The sequence below is a fragment of the Diplotaxodon limnothrissa genome, linkage group LG7, assembly GCF_057381915.1.
Source record: "Diplotaxodon limnothrissa isolate DT_005_m linkage group LG7, D_limnothrissa_male_GT1.1, whole genome shotgun sequence".
Taxonomy (NCBI): Eukaryota; Metazoa; Chordata; class Actinopteri; order Cichliformes; family Cichlidae; genus Diplotaxodon; species Diplotaxodon limnothrissa.
The window spans coordinates 7,705,961-7,731,345 of NC_140602.1; the positions used below are offsets into that span (position 1 = coordinate 7,705,961).

At 40.2% G+C, this 25,385-nt stretch overlaps 4 protein-coding genes across 5 annotated transcripts; 2 read left to right on the forward strand and 2 right to left on the reverse strand.

Annotated features, from left to right (window-relative positions):
- Window positions 1-2,097: 2,097 nt before the first annotated feature.
- unc45a (unc-45 myosin chaperone A) lies at window positions 2,098-10,104 on the forward strand. 2 transcript variants are annotated; one of them, XM_085357297.1, is made up of 19 exons: window positions 2,098-2,215; window positions 2,332-2,524; window positions 4,500-4,675; window positions 4,761-4,850; window positions 4,986-5,153; window positions 5,366-5,534; window positions 5,661-5,831; window positions 6,013-6,184; window positions 6,312-6,612; window positions 6,697-6,791; window positions 6,945-7,086; window positions 7,421-7,561; window positions 7,688-7,815; window positions 7,883-7,949; window positions 8,113-8,226; window positions 8,327-8,442; window positions 9,002-9,119; window positions 9,205-9,360; window positions 9,449-10,104. In XM_085357297.1, exons 1-19 carry the CDS (start codon window positions 2,192-2,194, stop codon window positions 9,734-9,736), a joined length of 2,829 nt encoding a protein of 942 aa, XP_085213423.1. In that variant the 5' UTR covers window positions 2,098-2,191; the 3' UTR covers window positions 9,737-10,104. The 2 variants fall into 2 exon arrangements, with proteins under 2 accessions (XP_085213423.1, XP_085213424.1); XM_085357298.1 differs by lacking the exon at window positions 2,098-2,215 and having other exon boundaries at window positions 2,369-2,528.
- A 1,130-nt stretch (window positions 10,105-11,234) lies between these two features.
- Window positions 11,235-13,120, forward strand: rccd1 (RCC1 domain containing 1). The gene is made up of 8 exons (XM_085357299.1): window positions 11,235-11,442; window positions 11,536-11,751; window positions 11,849-12,008; window positions 12,123-12,244; window positions 12,320-12,421; window positions 12,510-12,680; window positions 12,761-12,790; window positions 12,905-13,120. Exons 1-8 carry the CDS (start codon window positions 11,235-11,237, stop codon window positions 13,084-13,086), a joined length of 1,191 nt encoding a protein of 396 aa, XP_085213425.1. The 3' UTR covers window positions 13,087-13,120.
- An 83-nt stretch (window positions 13,121-13,203) lies between these two features.
- cib1 (calcium and integrin binding 1 (calmyrin)) lies at window positions 13,204-15,304 on the reverse strand. The gene is made up of 7 exons (XM_085357300.1): window positions 15,165-15,304; window positions 14,431-14,465; window positions 14,239-14,338; window positions 13,918-14,071; window positions 13,707-13,825; window positions 13,495-13,583; window positions 13,204-13,409 (listed from the first exon to the last, which is right to left on the reverse strand). Exons 1-7 carry the CDS (start codon window positions 15,213-15,215, stop codon window positions 13,388-13,390), a joined length of 570 nt encoding a protein of 189 aa, XP_085213426.1. The 5' UTR covers window positions 15,216-15,304; the 3' UTR covers window positions 13,204-13,387.
- A 775-nt stretch (window positions 15,305-16,079) lies between these two features.
- Window positions 16,080-25,385, reverse strand: LOC146627682 (titin-like). The gene is made up of 4 exons (XM_085359080.1): window positions 25,229-25,385; window positions 24,690-24,786; window positions 17,961-24,227; window positions 16,080-17,804 (listed from the first exon to the last, which is right to left on the reverse strand). The coding sequence occupies exons 1-4, from the start codon at window positions 25,247-25,249 to the stop codon at window positions 17,770-17,772; spliced, it is 6,420 nt and encodes a 2,139-aa protein (XP_085215206.1). The 5' UTR covers window positions 25,250-25,385; the 3' UTR covers window positions 16,080-17,769.

Genomic DNA, 25,385 nt, shown 5'->3' on the forward strand with positions numbered 1-25,385 from the left:
CTAAAAGCAAATCATCCCACATAGATAGTGCATTAAAGATAACTAGCATTCACCTGTTTTGTTTCCAGTGCTGTGCTTGTTTATAAGAAACACAGGCATTTAAAGAAAATGCAATAGAGAGTTCTTTCTGAGGTAGCTGGAAAGTTTTATCTCTATGAAATTTTTATAAAGCTACTGCAGTGGGACTGTTGTAACCCCTGCCAAAGTCCTATGCCAACAGACAAAGAGTCTTAGGCCACAGTGACAGCTGCTGAGAACCACAGTGCAGGTAAACAACAGTAGCAAAGCCCTGTGTGGAAAACATAATGGTGCATTGATGATGAGCTACACTGTTGTTTTTTGGTGGCTTATCGAAGTCTGTTTTTTGAAACAGAAGGTCTGCTGTCACTTCAGTTATTAATGAGCAGAATACGCAGGAAATTACAGGAAATGTGTTTTACTCCAGCCGCAACACACAATAACTTCTTATAAGGTCTCAAAAAATATTAAAAGTGGTTTGCTATGTTTAAGCTTTCTAAGTTATTTCTGTACTATGGTTCCAGAAAGTCCACCAGTAATGACAGCATAATTTTCCACAAAAGGAAGGAGCAAATGTTTATTCAGCTGTTGTTGATTTCAGGCCAGGCCTTTTTTTCTTTGGGACCCTGGTGCTGTTTTAGATTTCCTGCAACTAAATTATGTAAGAGACCTTACAGAAAAATCCAGGCAATAGGAAATATATACCAATCACCATGCTGGATATTCTTCTAAATTAACAAAGGTGCTGTGGTAATATAAGACCCTTAACAGGTGTACCTGAGCACAAGGACCAAAGGTGACAAACTTGTCTCCAAGGCGACAGAGGACACCGAACAATAGTGCTAGACAGTATTGGTAAAAGGAGATTTCCCATAGGACTGGTATAAGAAATGCAGTACACGTCCTTTAGTGTTTTTAACTGTGGAGTTCCACTGCAAGAGACAAAGCAGTAGTGCTGACCTTAGGTTAACATATTAATTTGCAATTATATTATTTTATTTTATTTTTTTACACCAAAATTCAGAATGCACTCTTGTTTCCAAAAAGTGAGACAACGTTTTCCTTGGTTCATAATAAATGAATCACTTCACTATGAGGTGCTTAAATTTTAATGTAACACATTATTTAAGTTGTTGTTCTTCTATGTATGACCTGAAGTACATATTTTGGCTGAACTGGCACTGTGGAACAACCCAGTTTGACATGCAAAACTTTTTAATTAACATCCACAAACATTTCAAATGGAATCCCTAGCACGTAACATATAAATACAACAACATGCAAACTGTAGAAGACAAACACTAGTTCCTTCTTCCTGTCTTGATCAAGTTTAGTATAATAAAAGACTGTATTGCTTAATAGCCTCCCCAAGTGGACAGTGTTCACATAAAAATGTTTAACATTGTCCTGCATCATACATAGGATACTTATCTAAGTTACTGACATTTATCAGTGCTAAAAAATTTGAAATAATTACAGTAAAAGATCAATTTATCTTTGAGTGGTACTTAGTTAATCAGACTTACGCATACACTTATACAGTTAATCAAAATAACTAGTTTCTTTTTTTTAAAGGCAATAATGACAAAAGTCATAACATTTATGTTAAAACTTCACATAAATGAATTCTTAAAAATATATCATTTAAAGCTGCTCTATTGATTCAATAACTTTGATCATTTGTGATTACATTTACAAAATGTGGCGAGTGGAGAACAACTCAGTCAGACGAGTGATTTTCCCACAACCTAACAACCCAAATGTTCTTATCATGTGTAATTCCTTTTTAAAAAATAGTTCTATATTGCTATATTACAGTTCTCAGACAGATATGGTGAATGTATGAAAAAAATGAACTGCTGGCTTTCACAACCCCTCTTTATGACATAAGTAGCCTGATATAACTCTCTGTGTCTGCATGGACTGAAGAAAGCCACATGGAATGGAAATATAACCAAATAAAGTGGAGATGGAGGCAGAAACGTTGTAGCTGTTCTCTTCCTTTTATGGTAATACAGCGTGGGTGAGAAGGGCGGTGCACGTCGTCAACGTGCTCCGACACCCGGAAGTGTAGAAAGATGTAACATGTTTGGCTGGAGTTAGCGGTGTTTGCGACCACGTATAGTAAAATAAATCTACATATTTGCATTATACTGTGTGCGACACCTTAAAGATGAGTGATACTGAAAAAGAAAAGGTAATGTAGAGAAACAATTCGCTACTTTTGCCTAGCTTAGCTAATTTCAGTCAAATACATTTGATCGAAGTTTCTCTGTGATCCCGCTGCTACCTTTCCCCCCGTCTTTACTTTAGGACCCCGCCGCCCTGAAAGAGGAAGGAAACACTCTTTTCAAGGCAGGAGACATGCAAGGTGCTGTTTGCTGTTACACCAAAGCACTGAAGCTGACTGACAGCCATGCAGACAAAGCTGTACTGTACCGTAACCGCTCTGCGTGCTACCTTAAGCTGGAGGAGTACAGCAAGGCAGAGGCTGATGCCTCGAAAGGTCGGTATGTTCTCTTGTTTATTCTCAACATCACTGAATAACTTCTCTTTCATCGCGGCCCACAACTTAGCTGAAATTAAAGAAAATAGTCCGTATTAGTGCTCAAATTAGCCCTATTTTACGCGGTTTAAAGTTCATTCATCATCCAAATAGTTTCACAATATGAATATTGGCTTGTGTTCTTTTTATCCATATTCGCCAGTCACATTAACAATTATGGATAAAAGTAACTTCCTGCCTGGAGGTTTTTGGATCCTGTCCAACCTTATAAAGGTTGCACTTGCACAATGACCATAATGATAACAGTCATCCTCCTGGAACCTCGCCATGTACACTTTTGAATAGCCCTTTATTGTCATTGTACATCCATCCACCCATTCGCTTCCGCTTATCCTTTTCAGGGTCGCGGGGGGCGCTGGAGCCTATCCCAGCTGTCATAGGGCGAAAGGCGGGGTACACCCTGGACAGGTCGCCAGTCTGTCACAGGGCTAACACACAGGGACAGACACACTCACATTCACTCGCACATTCACACCTAGTGGCAATTTGGATTATCCAATTAACCTATCCCCACAAGCTGCATGTCTTTGGACGGTGGGAGGAAGCCGGAGTACCCGGAGAGAACCCACGCAAACACGGGGAGAACATGCAAACTCCACACAGAAAGACCCCGGCCTGATGGTGGAATTGAACTCAGGACCTTCTTGCTGTGCGGCAACAGTGCTAACCACCGTGCCGTCATTGTACACGTACAATGAAATTGTGGGTGCTCCATGCCAACTATGCAGGAAACAAATATAAATAGTAAGACAACAAGAATAAATAAGAAACAGGAGTAATCTATAAAAGACAAGAGAAAGGCACGGAGGTTGCAAAGTGCACTTATATTACGATGTATGGGTTAGAATATGTAAAATCATAATAAATTCCACAGTCATATCAAGGCAAACAAAAAAGGTGCAGAAATATCTTATCAACCTGTACTTTGTGTATATGAGTAGTTAACAATAAGGTAATTTGCAATACCTCTGTAAATACATACAAATGAATCTATGCGCATAATGCACAAGCATATATACGCACAGATGGCCTTATATTTCATTCATTCAGATGCTAAAAAATAGAAAAGAAACCAAAGAAGCATGACAACTTTAAACTGAGCTACTAATCTGACAATTTTCTACAGATCAGCTCATCTGACTCATACTGTGTATATATTTTCTTTATACATATAGATTTAAATTGCTAGATAGATAAAGAGCCAAAGGCACTGGTCCAGCTTTCAAACTGCCCACATCCAAACCTATCACATGATTGAGTGGAACAACACTAATACATGAAGGCCCTCACGCTGCAATCCACAGTACCAAGAAAGGGTTATGCTGCCAATATCCCAGTACCAGACAGCAAAACTTCACCAGCCATCCTGTGACCATGACCTAGTAACTGTTTTGGTAGTAATGGGACACCTAAACCAGTGGTTTTAATGTTATGGTATATCTAGATTATTTTAAGTTATATTGAAAAAGTGAAAGTGTTTACTGACTTTTCTTACTTACTGTGAAGACACTACTTGATTGATACTCTGCCGCATGTGGTGCAAACTGAGAGTATTGTAAACAATGGAGTTTGAATGCGCTCTGCTGGCCAAACAGTGTGATGACGTCGATTACATACAAGCATCTTTTCCTGCAATATAATAATTAAACAAACAATGGACAACATAATTATAATGGTATATATGTCACCAGTATCATTATGTTGTCTTAACAAAAACAAACTTTTAGTTATTAGGTAGGTATTATAGACCAAAGAATTCTTATTGAGCAATAGTTACAGCAGAAATATTTTTTTTATAATGGATAACATTATTCACAACTTGTGATTTTCAGCATTCTGGACATTGTTGCATGAAATGTGTCTTTACACAGATGCTTTTGCAGCTTTGATGAATATTATTATTGTCTCTTTCCAGCACTCGATACTGACCAAGGTGATGTGAAAGCCAGATTTCGGAGGGCCCAGGCATTTCAGAAACTTGGCCGGTTTGACCAGGCCTTTCTGGATGCTCAGAGATGTGCCCAACTGGAGCCCAAAAATAAAGCTTTCCAGGATCTGCTCAGACAGCTGGGAGCACAGATTCAGCAAAAGGTGGTGTGATGTGGATAAAGGTGTGGATAAACTTATTTTCTAAATTGTATCTTGCTAATCAAAATCATTTCTCTTAACCCTTTAGTCAGCACAACTAAACTCCACCGATGCTCGTGTGCAGCAGATGTTCTCCCTCCTCTTAGATCCATCTACTAAAGAGTGCGATCGACAGAAGGTGAGAATAACTCAAAAGGCAGATGAATACATTCCTCTAATTCATTCTTGATGCGCCTGATATTTCTTCATTAATGCTAATGCGTCTGTAAAACTGTACGGCACCAAAATAATCAAATCCTTCAATCAATTTCAGGCTGCTCAGAATCTAGTGGTGCTATCTCGAGAGGAAGCAGGAGCTGAACAGATCTTCCGTAATGATGGAGTGAAGCTAATTCAGAAACTTCTGCAGTCAAAGCTGGAGGATGTTGTACTTTCTGCTCTCAGGACATTGGTTGGTTTGTGCACAGGACATCAGTCTAGAGTAAGTGTGACTGTTCCTTTGAGATTACTATTTGCTTCATCTTTAAAGTCACTTTTTGTATTTTTGTAGTTTGGAATTATAAAAAAAAAGGTTTATATGCATTCTGATTTCCATCCATCATTAATGTGAAGCTAGAGCAGGCTGTTCAATGTGCTTGTCACTCAGTTGTTTTGCAGTTCATTATTGCTGATGTCCATTCTTTGAATTTCCAGACTATGGCGATAGTGAATGAGTTGGGAATGGAGCAGCTGTGTGTGGTAATGGGATCAGGAGCTTCAAGTGTGTCTCTGGCTGCCTGCCATCTGCTACAGGTGATGTTTGAAGCTCTGACAGAGGGAATGAAAAGAGAGATCAGAGGAAAAGATGAAGCTATACTTCCTGGTGAGTTTAGATACTTATATTGGGAACTTGGTTACACTGAAGGTTAACCTTTAGCAAATGTTTTGTGTGTGTCGGCTCTGTGTTCTTTACATTTAATTGTTACTCACTATATGAATCTTAACACAGAACCATCCAAGGAGCTGCGGTCAATGTTACGACACCTTTTGGAAATGATGCCAGCATCAAATGTGTCAGGACCAGGCAGAGACAGCGCTATAAATCTCCTTGTCAAACAAGTACCCCGCAAATCCTTGAAAAACCCAGATAACTCCCTCACGTTATGGGTGGTAGACCAGGGTATGAAACACATCCTACATGTAGGCAAATAATTTATTAAACCATGGTGGATACCAAGGCATGCATTACCATGACACAAAGATGCATGTTTATTTTGTTCATTTTTCTATGTTAGAAAATTTATAACTGATGTTATCTGTTATCACTGTATATGAATTAGAGACTCATTGTTTTCCTACAGGGCTGAAGAAAATCCTGGAAGTGGCTGGGACTGTCCCAGAGATCTCAGAAGGGCCACCTCTTACAGACAACAGTCACATGAGCTGTTCAGTCTTGCTGAGCAAACTCTATGATGACCTAAAGAGTGACAAAGAGAGGGAGAACTTCAACAAACTATGTGAAGAATATGTTCAGTGAGTTGACCAAGGAAGCTTGTTTAAACTGTTTGTTCGTTTAGATCTTTTTTCCAGAACTGCATCACAAGTCCTTTGTGAGCATGAAAACTGATTGATTCTTCTAACATAATGTTGTTGTGGGCAGGCAACATTTCAGCCAGCCTGGCCTAGACGGCAAGCTGAGAGCCATCCAGACAGTATCAGTGCTTCTACAAGGGCCAAGTGATGTGGGTAACAGAACTCTGGAAATGTCAGGAATGATGGATGCCGTGATATCGCTGTGTGCCTCCGAAGATGTTACTCACCAGCAGGTAGCGGTTGAGGCTCTAATCCATGCTGCAGGCAAAGCCAAGAGAGCTTCATTTATCACAGCCAACGGAGTGTCCCTGCTAAAGGACCTATACAAGAAGAGCGAGAATGACAGGATACGTGTGAGAGCCCTAGTGGTAAGTACCACAGATAGTTTTAGAAAATAACACTTCTAAATAAAGATGAAAATAACAGCTATGTGTATGTGGGCTATTGCACAGGGTTTGTGCAAGCTTGGATCAGCAGGAGGAACAGATTTCAGCATGAAGCAGTTTGCAGAGGGATCTACACTTAAGCTTGCCAAGCAGTGCAGGAAGTATGTTGGCTTATATTGAATCTTAAGCCCTAGGTATAGATTAAGAGATGCAGCATGCTTGATGTACATCTGCAAAACCTGATCTAAATACCAGGTTTTGAGTGGATTACTGGATTTCAAATAACTGACAAGCTTTATCTCTTTCTCTGTAAGGTGGCTGTGTAATGAGACTCTCCCCCCAACTTCCCGCCGCTGGTCTGTGGAAGGTCTCGCCTACCTCACCTTTGATGCAGATGTAAAGGAAGACTTGGTGGAAGACAAGAATGCCCTGCTGGCCATGTTTGACCTTGCAAAGGTATAACTCATCATTATTTTCCTCATAGCTGAAAGAATTTAAACTGAAGTCTTATATTTTCTCCACTCTGACTTCTGTGGAGTTAACAGGGTCTGATTCTTCATAACCAAACGTCAGCATATTTGGCACACACCTTCACGGTGCATTAGATGGCAGTGTTAGTCCTGTCTATAGCACTGACCAGTTAATCAGTAGTCCTTTCCTGTCTCTCATTGGACTCATTTGTTCTAAATCTAAGTAACTATTGCTAACTATTTCATGTCACAGGACCAGATTGTCATCCATGCTTGAAATGCACTGATGCCCTTTTTGTGTTTTCTGTGTGTTTTTGCAGTCCGAGGATAAGACTGTGCTCTTTGCTGTGGGTTCTACATTAGTGAATTGCACCAACAGTTATGATGTGGAGAAACCAGACCCTCAAATGGTGGAGCTGGCCAAGTATGCAAAGCAGCATGTACCTGAGGAACATCCCAAGGTAATACTAAAATTAACCTTTTCTTTTCAAGTAGAACTAACATAGCACAATATTTATTTTATACAGCTTCATTTCAATTATTTTTGGTTATGATTCATATTTCTGCCTGCTTTTTTTTTATGTTAGGATGCACCTTCCTATGTAGAGAAAAGGCTGGTGAAGCTGCTGGAGGCTGGTGTGGTGTCTGCATTGGTTTGCATGGTCAAACAGGAGAGTCCTGCACTCACTGAGGCTTGTAGGGAATGTATTGCCAGGTAGGAAAATGGCAGTAAGTCTTGTTTTTTCTGTAGATTTTCTGGTTAATATAATCTTTCACGGCAGGGTGTTCTTGGCCCTAGTGGAGCGACAGGAAGACAGAGGCACAGTGGTGGCACAGGGTGGAGGAAAGGTAGAGTGTACTGATAAAAATTTCCCAAATTTCCCCTTGTGGGACAATTAAAAGATTTTTTTCTATTCTATTCTAAAATACACTCGGTTTAGCCTACACTCTTAACTAAGCACCACACTTCAGAAGGCTTAAATGATTTATGTCTGCTGCTCTCCTCCAAAAGGCTCTGATCCCACTTGCATCCGACAACACAGATGCAGGAAAAATCAAAGCTGCACAAGCCCTGGCAAAAATAACCATCACGTCTAACCCGGAGATTGCCTTTCCAGGAGAAAGGGTAAAAATGCAAACAGTAACACACAAGTTAACTTAAAAAAAATACAATAACTCTTTAACATTATCTTGCTTTTGTTTGTTTGTGTATTTTTTGGGGTCAGATCTATGAGGTGGTACGCCCACTAACCAGCCTTCTGAGGCTTGAGTGCACCCTGCTGCAGAACTTTGAGGCACTCATGGCTCTCACAAACCTGGCTGGCATCAACGATAGACTCAGGTTCGCCACTAGGGGGGAGTCTCTACTAAAAGTATTCATACAAAACAGTCTATTTTCATTCCAGAACATTACATTTAGGATACTTTTATTTATTTATTTATTTTACATTTTCTGCATTTTGCAAAGCTACTTTTGCAGATCAATACATGTGTCACTTTTATTGCTTAGCATAAAGTATTTAGATGGTGTGAAATCCTTCCATCAAACCTGTTTTTAAATTCTTCCAGGGTGACCACAAGTGACTGAGACTTAATATAGACTAAATCACAGACTTGATTAACATGCAGTAATTTTCTTGTATGGCAACTTTCCAAAGACTGAAACATTTAGAGTCTCTGTTGACCACTGAAATCCAATTTCCTGTCAAAGCTGTTTTCACTGTAGAAGCTGATAATTAACGCTGAAGTTGTGCAGTTATGCAAAGCATGCCTTGTTCTGTTTTATTTTTTACTTTTTTCAAAACTTACATTATATCTGCCTTTTAAAGCATCTTTTATCCTGATCAGCGCAGTTTCATAAGTGTTTTTCAGTTTTCTGAATTAAGTATACACTTTCACAGGCAAAAGATCATCAAGGAGAAAGCTGTACCTAAAATTGAAGGTTACATGTTTGAGGAGCATGACCTTGTACGAGCTTCTGCCACAGAGTGCATGTGCAACTTGGTTTTAAATACTGAGGTAAGGGATAATTTATTAACAAGTCTTTGAATACATGAATACCGGTTGAACTGACAGTAGCGGCTGTGCTGTGTGGCATCCTCAGGTGCAGAAGCTCTACCTGGCCACAGGAAATGATCGCCTGAAGCTGCTCGTGCTTTATAGCGGAGAGGATGACGGGAGGCTGCGGAAAGCTGCTGCAGGAACCTTGGCCATGCTGACAGCCGAACATCCTGAACTCTGCGCTCGCATCCCTGGAACTGTAAGAAAAGCACTCCAGTAGTGTCGCTACCATTATTTTATTTTTTTTTACTCTATTTTTGCTCACATGACTTCTGTTATCTTCTCAGACAACCCACTGGCTAGAAATTGTGCAGGCTTTGTTGCTCAGTGAAATACCTGACCTACGTCATCGTGGAGTGGTCATAGTTCAGAACATGATCCAGGCAGAGAAGAGTCTGGCTGAGAAACTCATAGAGAGCGAAGCTCTGGAGATTCTTTCCGTCCTTGCAAAGGGAGGAGAGGGCATGCCAGATGCCGTCTCGAAGATAGCTCAGAACTGCCTGGATAAAGCAATGGAGTACGGCATCATCAGAAACAGGGAAGAAAAGGAGAAGAGCTCAGGAACTGAACCCTGAACACAAAGTGCAGTGTGTGGATGTGCCACCTGACAGCGTTTCAGTTCTTTGAACATTATATTGGACCAGTGAAGTAATTTCATTTTTGCAGGAAATGGGCTCATATGTCTTAACAAAAAATGATTAAAAGCAATAAGGGATGTAGTGAAGAATGGTATCAAATGGAAGAACCAACAGCACAGAAATGATTTTTGACTGCTGTGTAACGTTGATTGTACGCTTGTTAAAGTCTGGCAAAAGTGTGTATTCCACCCAGAGACCAACATTTCTCCTCCATGTATTTCCACTAAAAATGACCATTCCTATATATGTGCAAATATTTCATTTGAGTGTCATTATTAGTCCCACAAACACATTCTTATTTTTATTGTGCACACTACTTTTCTCAATATTTTATTTTATATTCAGCAAAAATAGAAACATTTCATTTACACTATAAAATTTACTTTTTGTTTAAATGTTTGTTATCACTATTATTGACAATCCAACACATTCCCAGTGTGCTTTGTTGTTTTAATACGTTTTAACTGAACACATGAAAAAAATAAATAAAAATGACCAATCCTCACTTCTGTTTACTTTATTCCATATCCCACCTGGCTAGATGTACTTTATAATGGTGCTTTAGTGCTGGGATGCCCAACTATTTTTATCCCTCAGCCATGAAAGGCTGGCGGGGTATTGTCATCGCCCTACTGGGCAGGCAATATGGATACCCAACTCTTTGAATGCGATCACTTGACAATGAAGTAATGTAGGAGTTTCAAATTTATACCTTAAGTGTATGTACTGAAAATCTCCGATGAGTCTGAATCTGTTGGGTTTTTTTTTTTTTAAATATCGTGAATGAAATAACAGAAGAAAGGATTTTGAAACTGACATCATAGGTACATCTGCTAGGAGGATGAGGGGTGCCACTGACTGCTCTGAGAATTTTTATATTATTAAAATGGCCATTCTACAACTTTCCAAACTAAATAAGAAATGTGACACAAGTTGTCCTATCAAAGTTTGTGGCACACATTTTATAATTTATGGCAGGGGTTTCAAACTCAATTTAGTTTAGTGATCATGTACAGTCCAGCTGATCTGCTACGTAAGTGAGCCAGGCCACATAACAATCTGGATCAAAAAAGCCAACCCTTCCATGTCTGTACAACTTTTTATTGTACAACTGTTTATGCGCACGCACATTTTACACTTAGTGAGCCAGCTATTTATAAGACATTGTGAAAAGCCCGAGGTATATGCCTGATGCACAGCTTTTGTTCACAATAATCTCGGTGTAACGTGTAGTAACAGAGCAACCTTAAATACTGTCAATAAACATGAACTTGGTGTATGTCTCTTTAAAGACGATTTAAATGACATGCTCCTCCCTCGCCACTCGTCATCATCTCTCGCCGCTTGTGCTCCTGCTGTATTAAAAAAAAATAAAAATAAGCGCAATCGTAGGTTAGTTTTGCGAACAGCTTCTGTTGAGCTGCTCGGTGTTCAGATGCGCTGGTTTGGCTTCGGTTTCAACGCCTTTGGACAGATATGTGTCCAGGAAAAGTCAGGCAGAGGAGAAAGTAGCAGCGCGCCCCACCAAGTCAAAATAAGTCACCCAGCAGAGCTCAGCAGTCACGTGGATAGAAGTAGATGCTGCTTGAAGACAAGTCAGATCAGAGTGAGCTGGAGTCGAAGAGCATCTTTACATTTAGAGGGTGAGTGTATCAAAGACATCGCCTAAGTCCTGAGGATTAATACATCTATTGCTTTAGCTTAGCTCTTGTTTTGTTGTTTGTTGTTTCTGTCAGGAGACAGCTGCCTGAGCTTGGCAGGTTTTGGGGAATCGGTCTCCAGCGAGGACTGTGGTATTTCTAAAATAGAGAGCCGTGGTTGTAAGGATTTATTCATCAGTGAATCGCACTTGACCCTGGCCTTCCCAGACAGGATTGAGACCTGGGATCTGCAGAAGAGGGAGAAGAGTCCATCATGGAGCATGGATATAAAAACCGACGCAGAGGGCTCTGGTAATGTGTATGCTAATATCTTATCTGGCTAGACAGACATTAATAATGATGTATGAAATTACAGAGTCTCAATATTACTTTTTATTTATTTTTATAGATGTGAATTTGCCATTGGTCCCTGGAGGTTACATTGCCTTAAAGCCTCCCTTCTACTGCACCTTACCAGGACACCTGAAAGCCAGGAGCCTAGCACTGGGTGCAGAGCATGCTGTTCTTCTTACTGCCACTGGAGCAGTGTACAGCTGGGGACTGGGCAGGTGGAGCCACTCACACATATGTCTTTGTTGAACATGTGAGAAGCAGCAGTTTCATGCATAAACAACAAATAAGCATAAGTAATCTTCCTATGCATGCATGTGTTTATGTAACAGCCATGGTCAGCTGGGGCATGGAGGGCTCACCTCTGAGGAGGAGCCCAGAGCAGTGGAGGCACTCTGGGGGATGCCCATGACCCATGTGGCTACAGGAGGCTGGCACTCAGCTTGCATTAGTGGTAAATGTCAAATAAAGATTTGGACAAGTTACAATCAGTTTGAAAAGGATTTGAAGAGGATCTTTTTGTTCTTAGATGGGGGTGACCTTTATGTGTGGGGCTGGAATGAGAGCGGCCAGCTTGGACTTCCTTCTCGAGGTCTGAGGAAATCTCAGCAGAAAACTAGTCAACAAACAGGTCTGTCCTGAAATGTGCACCGCTTTAAAGAGTTCTATTGAAGAGGCAGTTTTTACATCCATTTTGAACCACTGACCTTATCAAACAGGAGAATTATGCTGTGATACCAGCACACCACCAGATGAAAAGCTAAAGGAGGAAGAGGAGCATGAAGATGTGTTCATATCAATCCAGGCGTTCCCCGCTCTGCTGGACGTCTCTTCATCATGTGAAATCCGAGCAGTAAGCTGTGGTTCCCGCCACACAGCTGCAGTAACAAGTAAGGAATCTCTTCTGACAGTTGTTTTACCGGGATGCACATTTTCTAGCAATCATCGTGTCACAATTTCTTATTTTCAGCCACTGGTGACCTCTACACTTGGGGATGGGGTGAGTTTTGGTTTTAGAAATGTGTTACATCTAAGTGAAATACTCAAAGCAGTATCATTCAAATCAAAGTGAACGCCAAGATTTTTGGCATCTTTGCCTTTATTACCTTTACAGGGGAATACGGCCAGCTTGGACACCAAACAGTAACTAGTTCGGATGAGCCGCAGCGTGTGGAGTTTTTCAGGGCTGAGCAGATGCGTGTGCTTGATGTGGTGTGCGGGACATGGAACACATTTGCTGCTGCTGTAAAGGAGGAAGTAGCTTGTGCTGAAAATAGCACAAAATGCACTTGTTAAGCACAGTGAACTTTGGACAACAGTTGTAAATTTCTCCTACAAACACAAAGAATTAACTAAATTTCTTTGTTCATTTTTTTTCTCTATAAAAACTCAACTCAATACTTTTTGGTGAAACTTTTATTTTTTCTTCAAACAGATGTTTAAAAAGGGTTTATATTTGACAAATTACATAAAACAGTTAAGGCAGCAAAATCCACAGGTAAATATAATTTAAGGCAAGTAATTAAAATTGTTCTGATTTAAAATTATACACTAAAATTAAAAAGGTGCATGCATCTCCAAGGTCCACTGGAAGTCTTCAGAGCACAATCTTGAAGGAACTGTGGATAAATCAAATGAGAATCAATTGGACACTTATAAATGCAAATAATTATTGGTGTTTGGAGCAGCTGGATTTCTAGTTACCTGACAAAATCTGGTGACCTTGAAATGACGTGCTGAAACTCTGAGAGGTTCACAGTTCCGTCCTTGTCGATGTCTGACTCTTCAAGAATCTAAACAACACGCAGACATGGAAAAGAAAGACATTGTTAGGCTTACTGACACATCAGTATACCATCCCACACGCAGTTTATAACCACCCCTTACAACTATAAAGACAAACTCAGTAATCTCACGTTGCTGATGAGCTGCTTCATTTCCGTGGAGGAAAGTTTTGCATCGTTTGTCTCACCAGTTAAGCAGTTAACCAGCTTCTCCAGATCAGCACAGTCAAGGGTTCCATCATCATCAAAGTCTGAAAGCAGCAGACTGGTTAGCATTTCGTAGACTGACATATTTGTGTGCAAAAATAACTATATCACTTTTTATCAACTTTTTTTTTTTTACCAAATATGCGGAATGCATAGTGGGATTTGATTTCCAGAGTAGCAGAGTCGCTGAAGGCACTCAGAAGATCCAGGAAGTCCTCAAAAGTGAGGCTTCCATCTTTTTGTTCAGAGGTTGAGAACACCTGGCAGATTCTTTCCTTGAAGGGGTTGGACTGTAACGGGAATGAGTACAAAGGTCAGAACAGATTACCAGCCACTGAAGCACTTCCTTCAGAGCATGAATTACAATATAATCCCATAAACATAGAAATCAAGCATTAACGCAAAAAACAAAACATAAAAACAATGTAATGCATATGCTTTGTTAAAATCTTTTCACCTTGAGCTCAGGCAGAGTAATAATCCTGCCTATTGGTACTCTGGCATCTATTTGTTCTTTTTCATGTTTCTCAAGCAGTTCTGTGAATCTCTTGTGAGCACTGCAAAAAAAGAGAAAAATATATCACACATTACAACAACCAGCAGAAGACAAAATTTTTGTTAGTATGATGACTTGCAGCTTGTCACTTACAGAAGAATTTCTTGTTTTGTCAGGAAGGTCAGCTCCTAAAAATATATGTAGGGATTAGTCCTTTAAGAAGTTGAAGAGCTTCTTGTTCAAATAAACAGGCATCTTCTTAATTTAACAAGAAAAATAAAAGCATATAAAAAGTGATACATTAAACAATAATAAACAGTTTTCAAACTGAGCTTTGAATGAACAACAAAACAAAGACAAGACAGCCCGGACCCACTCAGTGCGTACCTGATTTTAATTACTGAAGTTGTTCAAACAGGAGATAAAAGGATAACACATATATTTATGAATACATTTTCTCTGAGTTTAGTAACAATAAGCGCTTCTTTCTTCTTCCAAAACAAAGGCAAAGTAAATGTAAGCATCAGTGCAAAGACAACAATCACTTATTAACATAAATTTGTAACTTTTACCCTCAAACGGATGTTTTTAAAGAGTCTGAGCAACAGTATTGGTTGTTATTAGGCTAGTGACCGTAACTTGTTTTTAATAGTATTTCCGCAGACGTTACATATAATCAATACGAATTACATCAACTACAAATGTAAATAATACTGGTTATTTGAGCACCAGGACGCTTATCATTTTATTTCTCCTTTGAAACGTCAGGCTAACAAAGCTATTACGCTCTTCCTTTAACGTTATTACAGGGCGTAAAAAACACTTCCACTCGTCCATTAAGAAAATAGGTAAAGTTTGCCTGTGGAGACTTTGCTTTCGGGACTTACCTGATATTCTGAGAGCGACTCTTTCGAAAGTTGACTCGCCGTAGTTCCCATGTCGAAGTTTTCAACTTCAAATTGTACTTTGCCGTAGTTAACAGTAACCCGCAAAACTACTGAACGGCTAATGTTTTCTGCTTCGCTTACTTCCGGTTTCTGACTAGAAGCGTCCTCCCCTTGTCGGGTGTAACGTAGCGGTTTCTATAGTGACGTATATGCAAAACCTTAAAAAAAGTGGCCTTTTTTTCTTTGGAAAGTTTAAAAAAGGAAAAACTCAGTTTGGTTCCTGTTCACAATTTTGTCATCATTACTTGATTTTCGTTGAGATAACAAAATAAAAGAGGAGACCGACTGGAAGTGGGTAAAGGTCGTTGATATAAATAAGGATACTAAAAACACTTTTATAAGTAAGACGTGAGCAGTGAAATGTACTCAAGTACAAGGAGTAGCTTTTATTTTCGTAGCATAAAAATAAAGCCCTGCGAGTCCTATTATTGTGGGGTCTCTAGTGATAGAATCACTAGTATCACAGTAGATTGTATCACTCTAACCAGACCAACCCAGTTCCACATATTACCAAAGAAGACAAAATAATGTTTCCTTTCTTTATTTGTATAACTACGGTTATTCTTGACTTTCATAATCCATTAAATTACACAGCATCTTTTTCTGAAAAAACAACAACACACCCTCTAATACTATCACTGATCTGCAACCCAATTAATTATACTTGCAACCCCATAATCATAAATACAAAACAAACATTACAAACATTATGTTAAAACATATAAAATATTATTGCACAACATTTCTATGGTCCTGAGTATTTACTGGACACATTTATGTCATAATCTAAAAATAATAGTAATCCATTCAATCCTATTGTATTATTTAAAAATAATAATACTAAATTGTTTCCTTAGCTCACAAAGGCTTAATTCTCTTTGTAGTTGTTTAAATTATTACTTTAAAAGTGTATTTAAGCAAAGATATCAAAAAGATTAATTTGCAAAAAACATCACTATTTATTTTCAGTAGATTTAGAAAGTTGCTTAAATTAATATAAACCAAGACTTATCTGAAACTGAATGAGTATTCAGTATGAGGGTGACTACTACTATCTTCTCACAGTCCAAAGACATGCAGCATCAGTGGGGTTAGGTTAATTGATGATCTTTAAAGTAATAGTGTGTAAAATCTCACCACTAGATGTCTGTAGATTGCAGTCAAATGAATTCTGTTTTCTTACCCCTCCCAATCCAAGTGCATAATTGTAACTATGGTGGCTGCTATAATATGACAAACTTGTTTTAGTCAACCAATGGAGATCAGAAACTTAAAACTTAGACTGTACCATAATTTTAGTTTATAGTCGACTGTTGTTGTTTAGCTGGCTTATTGTCATCTGTCTGGACACAACAGGATTGCATGTCAAATCTGCTGACAAGAAGAAATTGTGACAATATGGTAAATGGTAAATGGCCTGTATTTGTATAGCGCTTTTCTAGTCCCTAAGGACCCCAAAGCGCTTTACACAACCTGTCATCCACCCATTCACACACACATTCACACACATATCAGAAATAAATAAGCACATTTATCCATGTTTTCATGTGTTTTCAGTTCAGGAGATGGGGCTTGAGGATGCTTATTCTGTTGTCTCTTTTCTTTGTGTTCTTGCTTCTTTGGTGAAGGGGACCCCCTCTCAGATGATAAAACATAGATACTTCATATCTTGAATCTGAATTTACCTCCATGTTTTCTTCTCCTCCATCTTTGGTGTATAACCTGACCTGGACAAATCTACTTTTTTCACGTTTTTTTTTAAATTTGTTTTTTGTATTTTTAATACAGAACGGAATTTTTTTTAATGTGTCAGTTCTTATTTAACCATTCCTAAACTCCTCCAGAAATAGTAAAATAAAAAGCAAACATAGATGTAGAACTATGGTTTTGAGATTAAAAGTGTTCTTGCTGGTTTTCCTACCTCCTATAAAGTAATATTGTCTTGTCTTTTGTCAGCATAAATAACATAGGTAAGAGAATTTTTATAAAGTCAACCCAAAGCATACATATATGTTTGTCCGACATGTTCAGAAAGAAAAAAAAAAAGAAGAAATCTTTGGCATAAATATGATGTACATGTTTAATCAGGTTACTTCCCTAAACAAAAGACAGAAAAGTACAGGGACATGAGACTAACTTGTCAACTCGTTATACTCTGACTCTCATGTCAGGCAAAAGACCAAAACATATCTGCATGTGTTTTATCCCAGCAGGGATAACCTTAAGCAATACAGAATTCCAGAGTCTCTGAATTTTTGTGTGCTGCCTGAAACTGTTTTCCTTTACATAAATAAAGACATTTGAACCATAAAGTTAGAAACTGATACATCATAATTCCTCAGAATGGTTGTTCACCAGCACGAGCTATTAATAATAACTTTTTTTTATTGCCTTCGTTTTACAAAATATGTTTTGATTTGAACTCAATCGACAAAGAACATCTTAAAACAAAATTGAATGTATTCTATTTTTATAAAAAAAAACAAAAAAAACCCCGATGAATATCTCCAAATTTCAGGAGATGATTATCTTAACGTGGGGCAAGCTAGGCTCCTGGATTTGTCTCCCAGTCTGTTGTATCTAAAGCAAAAACAGAGGTAAAACAGCATGTAAAAGTGTGCAAGTGAGGTTTTAACATGGATTTTTGTGAAAGAATTCTTGTAAATGGTAAATGGTAAATGGCCTGTATTTATATAGCGCTTTGTAGCTGATGGTGTGTTTAATCTTAAGTGTTACCTGTCATTTTTGTTCCCTCTCTGGTCTCAGCTGGAACCCCAATCCCGTACTCATTTTCTCCTGTGACTCTAAAGAAATAGATTCCTCCCTCCTCCAGGTCGGACACCTTGTAAGACAATCGGCGACACTTGTCAGTAAGTCTTATCCATCCCGTTCTGCTGATGTCTCGTATGTCTACAAGGTAGTTCTTCACGGGAGACCCTCCCTCATTCTCAGGAATGTCCCAGGTAACAGTGGCAGAGTTCTTAGTCACATCTTTAACTATTATATGAGCCGGGGGACCAGGTGAATCTAAAACCCTCACATTTAGGGTCAAAGAGGCAGATCCAGCAGCATTTTGCAGTTTGACAGTATATTTGCCAGAGTCATCACGTGTTGCTCGTTCCACTGTGATAGAGGTGGCAGAGCTCGTGGTGTTGATCATTCCTCTGACTCGCAGATCAACATCTGCTTTCTCCCATGACACACTGGGAACAGGTTTGCCTGTGAAAGGCACCGTCAATGTGAAGGAGCTGCCACATTTAACAGGCAGAGTCTTTCTCATCTCAGGGTTAATGTGAATCTCAGGCTTCTCCTCTCGCTCTGTAGCTACTTCGGGGTCTGTTTCTGGGCTAGGCTCACTAATACCAACTTTATTTATGGATCTGACAGTAAAAACATATGCTGTCCCCGATGTGAGTCCCTTTACTGTAAACTCTGTCCTATCTGTGTTCTGAACAGCAACAGTCCAGTCTTCTTCTGTTGATTTTCTGAATTCAACTTTGTACCCTGTAACTGCCGCTCCACCGTCAAACACCGGTTTGTTCCATGACAGAGTGATTGAAGATCTGGATGAATCAATTATAGTGGGCTTTACTGGAGGGGAAGGAAGAAACTTTGGATCCTCTGCCAAGGTGAGTGGGCATGGCAAACTTGGTTCACTTAGCCCAGCAGCATTCTCAGCAAAGACTCTGAATTCATACTCAGATCCCGGATGCAGACCAGAGGCTTTGACTCGTAGGTCATAGACTGGCTTCTTATTGACCCGGACCCAACGGATGCCCTGCTTCTCCCTTTTCTCTACAATGTAACCGCTGATGCGGCTGCCACCATCAGAGGCGGGCGTCTTCCAGCAAATAGTCATCGCTTCATTGGTTGCACTTGTGACCTCAACATCTGTTGGAGCAGATGGGATGGTAAAAGGATCCATGGCCTTGACTGGGTCACTTTCCAAAGTCTCACCCTCACCATATTTATTGACTGCCCTCACCCTAAACAGGTATTCGTTTCCTTTGAGAAGTTTGGTTATCTTGCAAGTAGTTGACATCATGTCACCATACACAAGGGTCCAGGCAACACGGCTGGTTTCACATTTCTCAACAATGTAGTACATGATCTCCGCCCCACCAGTCTCATGAGGAGTTCCCCATGAGAGGGTGCACTTTTCTGCTGAAAGTCCAGAAACTTCAAGGGGTCCAGCAGGTGGACCAGGTCTGTCTAGTACTTTGCAGGTGATAGCCTTAGATGTGGTGCCCCCTGTATTCTGGAGAGTAAGAGTATACTGCCCAGAGTCTTTCCTAACACTTTCTCTGATAAGCAGAGAGGTATGCGTTTTTGTTGCGGTTATTTCAACTCGTCCTGTGGTGCCAATATTTCTACCATTCTTCAGCCAAAACACTGTAGGGTTGGGGCGGCCTGAGATGACAGCTTCTATTCTTAGGAGGTCTCCTGCTTTGACAACCACTACCTGTCGAAATTTGTCTTCCAAGATAATTTTGGGTGGCTCTACATTGTGCTGTGCTGTGACAGGTCCGGTTGTTTCAGAGGGTGGACTGAAGAGCTCCGCTGCATTCTTTGCAATAACACGAAAGTTGTACTGTTCACCCTCTGTAAGGCCAGTCACTTCAAAGAAGGTGTCCAATAAGTTTGTGAAGTTACACTTAAGCCAGCAACTATTGGGCAGTTCTTTGCGCTCAACAATGTAACCAGTTATTTTAGCGCCACCATCATATTCTGGCTTGTCCCACGAGAGAGTTACTGAAGTGTTAGTTATATTGGTGACAGTGAGGTTGCCTGGGGGGTCACACTGGTCTCTAGCTGCTACAGGATCAGATGGCTTGCTACAGGGTCCAACACCTGCCATATTCTCTGCACACACCCGGAACTCATATATAAGACCCTCCTCAACACTTGTCACCTTATACTGGTTTTCCGTCACTGGGCTTTTGTTCAATTTTTTCCACAGAATACTGCTTTGATCTTTGCATTCAATATGGTACCCAATAATAGGGCTGCCGCCATCACTCTCCGGTTTGCTCCAAGCAATGACCATAACAGACTTTGAGGCCTGCACAACATGAAGATTGGGTGGTGAGCCAGGTGGCTTGAAGGGATACTGAGCAACAACAGGCTCTGACTCAGTGAATTGGCTCTTTCCATAGCGATTCTCTGTAGCAACACGAAACTGGTATTCAGTGCCTTGTGTCAGACGGGAAATTTTGATTGATGTTCTTGCAACTGTAGCTGATACACTCTGCCATAATGTACTGCCTGTATCTCTTTTCTCAACAACATAATTAGTGATTTGACATCCACCAGTGTAATGTGGAGGCTGCCATGACAGAGACACAAAGTCAGCACTGACACCATCAACACTGAGGTCTGCTGGAGGACCAGGCCTTTCAAAAACATTAACAAATATTTGAGCAGAGGTGGTTCCAATGGAGTTGTTCAGGGTCACCTCATAAACACCAACATCTATCCTGGTTGCATCTTTGATAATGATCTGAGATGACGTGTCAGATGTGCTCACATTTACTCTGCTTGTCTCTTTCAGTGCATTGCCGTCTTTTTTCCAGGTTGCTGTTGGTGGTGGTACCCCTTTAAATGGAACATCGATCTTTAAATCATTTCCTGCCTTCACACTGAATGTGTTGGACAGCAGACTGATCATAGGCTCAGTACTGGTATCCTTTACTATCACAGGTGCCAGCAGGCATTTTGGCTCACTCTTTCCCTTCTCATTCACTGCACACACTCTAAAGAAGTACTCTTTTCCTTTTGTCAGGCCATCAATAATTGCATCAAGCGCTTTACTCTCTGAACATTTTGTCCATGTGTCATCTCCCTTAGCTTGCATTTCTACAATATAACATGTGATTTTGCTTCCTCCATCATGGGCTGGCTTTTCCCAAGAGAGTCTTGCACTACTGCATGTGACATCGTTGAGTGTGATCTTGCCAGGAGGCAGGGGCACCTCAGAGACTTTAATAGCTTCCGTGGTTTCTGCTGGCAGCCCAGTGCCAAACTCATTCACAGCCAGGACACGAAAATAATAGAAGCATCCTTCCTGTAAATTGTCGATCTTATATGAATTCCTCATGCAGTTGCTAAAGACGCTTGTGAATGCTTTTCTAGTCTCCTCTCGCTTCTCTACAATGTAGTGCGAAATCTTTGCTCCTCCATCAATCAAAGGTGGCTCCCAAGAGATGGACACAGAATCCTTCTTTACATCCTTAACCTCCAAGTTTGTTGGTGCACTGGGAGAGTCCAGAACTTTTACATTGATGAATGCTGACTTGGAGCCACAGCAGTTCGAAGCCGTCAACACATACTTCCCAGTATCATTTCTGTTGACATTTTCAATGAGTAGCACAGTATAGGAGCTTGTTACCTCGATCTGAGCACGCTCACTGAGGGTGTCACCTTCCTTTGACCATTTAACTTCAGGCTCTGGCCTTCCTCTGATGGTAACAAAGAGATGTAAAGTGGCACAGACTCGAACGCTGACAATCTTCCTCAAGGCAGCGTCCAGCTCAATCTCTGGTGCCTCTACTTTTTCGGCTGCAACCACAGACCCAGGTAGATCCACATGGTCTCCGACTCCAGCAGCATTTATGGCGCGAATACGAAAATTGTACTCTGCATTTTCTCTCAGTCTTTTCACAGTGTAATTTGTGTCCTCTACACCTGCGCTTGGTGTGCATGTAATCCACTCATCATCTGTTGCTTCTTTCATCTCTACTACATATCCACTGATGGTGGCTCCTCCATCATAGATTGGTTTTGACCAAGTCAGAGACACAGTACTGCTAGAATAGTCTGTCATTTTGGGGTTGGTTGGTGGACCAGGTGGGTAAGTAGCTTCACATACTTTTATATATTCACTTGGATCACTGGGAGCACCCACACCAGCTGCGTTTTCTGCAAGTATTCTAAACTGGTAGTAATGCCCCTCTGTGAGCCCAGTACATCGGAAACGCAAATCATTTAGCCTTCTCTTGTTGCATTTAGTCCACCTGACACCCTCTTTGTCAAGTTTCTCCACAATGAAGCCATCAATCTCTGAACCTCCATCAGTCTCAGGCCTTTCCCATGTTAATGTTACCGAGTCACCGGTCACAGCTGTAGCTATAGGTGTAGAAGGTGCACTTGGTGGTGTGAAAGGATTTTGTGCAATTAAGGGGTCTGATTCCAAAAATTCACCAACACCATATTTGTTCACGGCAGCAATTCTGAATACATATTCTTTGCCAGGTACCAGTTTTGTTACTTTGTAACTGAGAGCTTCAACATGAGCTTCAACTCCTGTCCATGTAACACGACTGGTCTCCCTTTTTTCAATGATGTAATGAGAAACAGTTGCACCTCCATCATTTAAGGGGGGATTCCAGTGAAGACTGCATTTCTCTGCACTGATAACTTTTACCTTCAGTTGTCCATCAGGAGGACCAGGTCTATCCAGGACCTTCAAATTTACTGGGACAGAAGTAGTTCCACCAATGTTAGTGAGGCTTAAGAGAAAGTGTCCCCCATCTGCTCGTGTACAGTCCCTGATAGTCAGGGTTGTATGTGTGAGAGTGGTTTTGATCTCCATTCTTGGTGTGACTTTGTCGATTTCTCTTCCTTCTTTCAACCATGTTACTGCTGGAAGAGGCTTTCCAAAGTAATCAGCTTCAATGACGAATGTCTCTCCAGCCTGAACAACTGTAGTACTCTTGAACTTGGGATCAACTGATGCTGTGGGTCCTTCAATAACATCCTGTGCAATGATGGTTACACATTCTGAAGGTGGACTCCAAACACCAGCCCCATTCTTAGCAGTTACTCTAAATTCATAACTTTGTCCTCCTGTCAGACATGTGACTGTGAACTGATTCTCAATAACATTTGTAAAGTTTGCCTTCATCCACCTGCCATCTGGGAGCTCCTTTTTTTCTACTACATAGCCTGTAATACTGCTTCCACCATCATATTTGGGCTTTGCCCACTGGAGTGTAATGTTCTCTCTCGTAATGACAACGGCTTCAGGTTTACCAGGTGGATCACAGGGGTCTCTTGCCACATAGCATTCTGATATCCTGCTAGATGGGCTGAGCCCTGCAATATTTTCAGCAAAGGCTCTGAATTCATACTCAATACCTTCTTCAAGCCCACTTGTTTTGAAGCGAACATCCGGTATAACAAATTTGTTAAGTTTGGTCCATAAAATGCTGTTCTTTTCTTTGCGTTCAAGGTGATAGCCAATGACAGGACTGCCTCCATCTCTGACTGGAGGCTCCCATTCAACCACCATGCTGTACTTTGTAACAGTGGAAACAAAGGGGGTGCCCGGGGCAGCAGGAACACTGAATGGATATTGTGCAACTACAATGGGTGATGTGATTGCAGTACTTTTTCCATATCTATTTTCTGCAAACACTCTGAATTGGTATTCACTTCCTGTCTTCAACTTGGTAACTTTGATTGTGGTTCTTACTGTAGTTGCAGAAACAGTCTGCCACTCCATACTTGTAGATTCCCGTTTCTCCACTACATAGTTGTCTAGTTGACAGCCTCCTGTGTATTCAGGTGGCTCCCAAGAGATGGTAACATAGTCTGAACTGACTTCATCAATCGTGACAGGTCCCGTGGGAGGGTCTGGCTTTTCAAGAACAACCACGGTGATTTCCCCTGTATATTTTCCAGCACTGTTGGCTGCAGTGACAGAGTACTGACCAGAGTGCTCCCTGATAGCATGTCTGATATGAAGGACTGTTAATGACGGTGTGGTTGAAATCTCTAGCCTTGATGTCTCTTTTACTCCCTGGCCATCTTTTTTCCATTCAACTTTTGGTGCTGGGTTCCCCAAGACTGGGACCTCTACTTTTAACTCTTCACCATTCTTGACAGTGAATGTTGTAAAAGTAATCTGGAGTTTTGGCTTAATAGCATTTTCCTTATCTGTGATGGGGGTGGGTTGGACATTTGGGCTGATTTCTCCATTTTCTGCAGCAGAAGAAGGCTGGCCTGTAGTGCAGAATAACAAGCTATAATTACAATTTTATATATATATATATATATATATATATATATGACTGGAAATGACATAGGTATCTCCTAAAAGATAATAAGACGATGTACAAGAGGCATCATTGGCATATTTCTCAGCTTTTATGTACAATTTATATTGTACATTGAAGAAATGACAAAAATATATGTCTGAGGATTTTCTAAAACTAATCTACTGCTTTTACACTGTTAAAAACTAACACTGTGCTAGTTATTTAAGCTTATCTAAGGCATTTTAATCAACATATGAAACAAACTGATCTTGGGAGAAGCATCCTTCTTTTATATACTTCAATACAAAGACATGTTAATGGAATTTATTATTAATAATTTGTTGAACATTTTCTAACTTAACTTTATAACAAAGTACGAATACATGCAATCTATGCACCGCAGAGACAGGATGAATGTGCAACATACCTTCAACAATAACAGTGGAGGGTGACTGGGAAACCTCAGTATCCCGTGTCATGTCTATATTTAGAACGTGAGCTTCATCTTCTGCTTTCTTTCCTATCTATAAGAGAGAGGGGTAACTTTTAATGTTAGTGAAAATGAGATTAAATATATACATTTAAATAGGAAAATACATTTTACCTTGTTCCAAGATTATAATATTGATTTGGTTATTTGGTGGCTTAAAGTCTGTATTAAATTTGTTAAAGAAAGCCCTCTGAGTGAGTTTTAAACAAGAATAGAAAGTAGGCTATCTTGCTGAGTGAGATGTGTGTAACCGAAACACTTGAAGGTGTTAAAAATAACTACAGACATGGCCAACCAGACTGCCAACTGCTCTGACGAACACATTAAAGCTGTATTATTATTTAAGTCTTAAGGCTCCCATTTAACATGCAAACAACAACATGCACAGAAAAAAATAACTCAACTAAAAGGACATTTGAAGATCCCTAAATGCTTTCTGTACTATATTACAAAGACGTTTAAGATGACTTTCTTACCTCATTCTTGTTTTCTTCCATTGTTTCTCTTAGTTAAACTGAAAATTTAGATCCCTTGTTAATCAGTTTGTTGGTAAAGATGCCCAAAGTGCTGTGAGCCCCAAACGTTTAGGACACAGATACACAACTCTGCCAATCACTGCCTGCTTTATCTGCA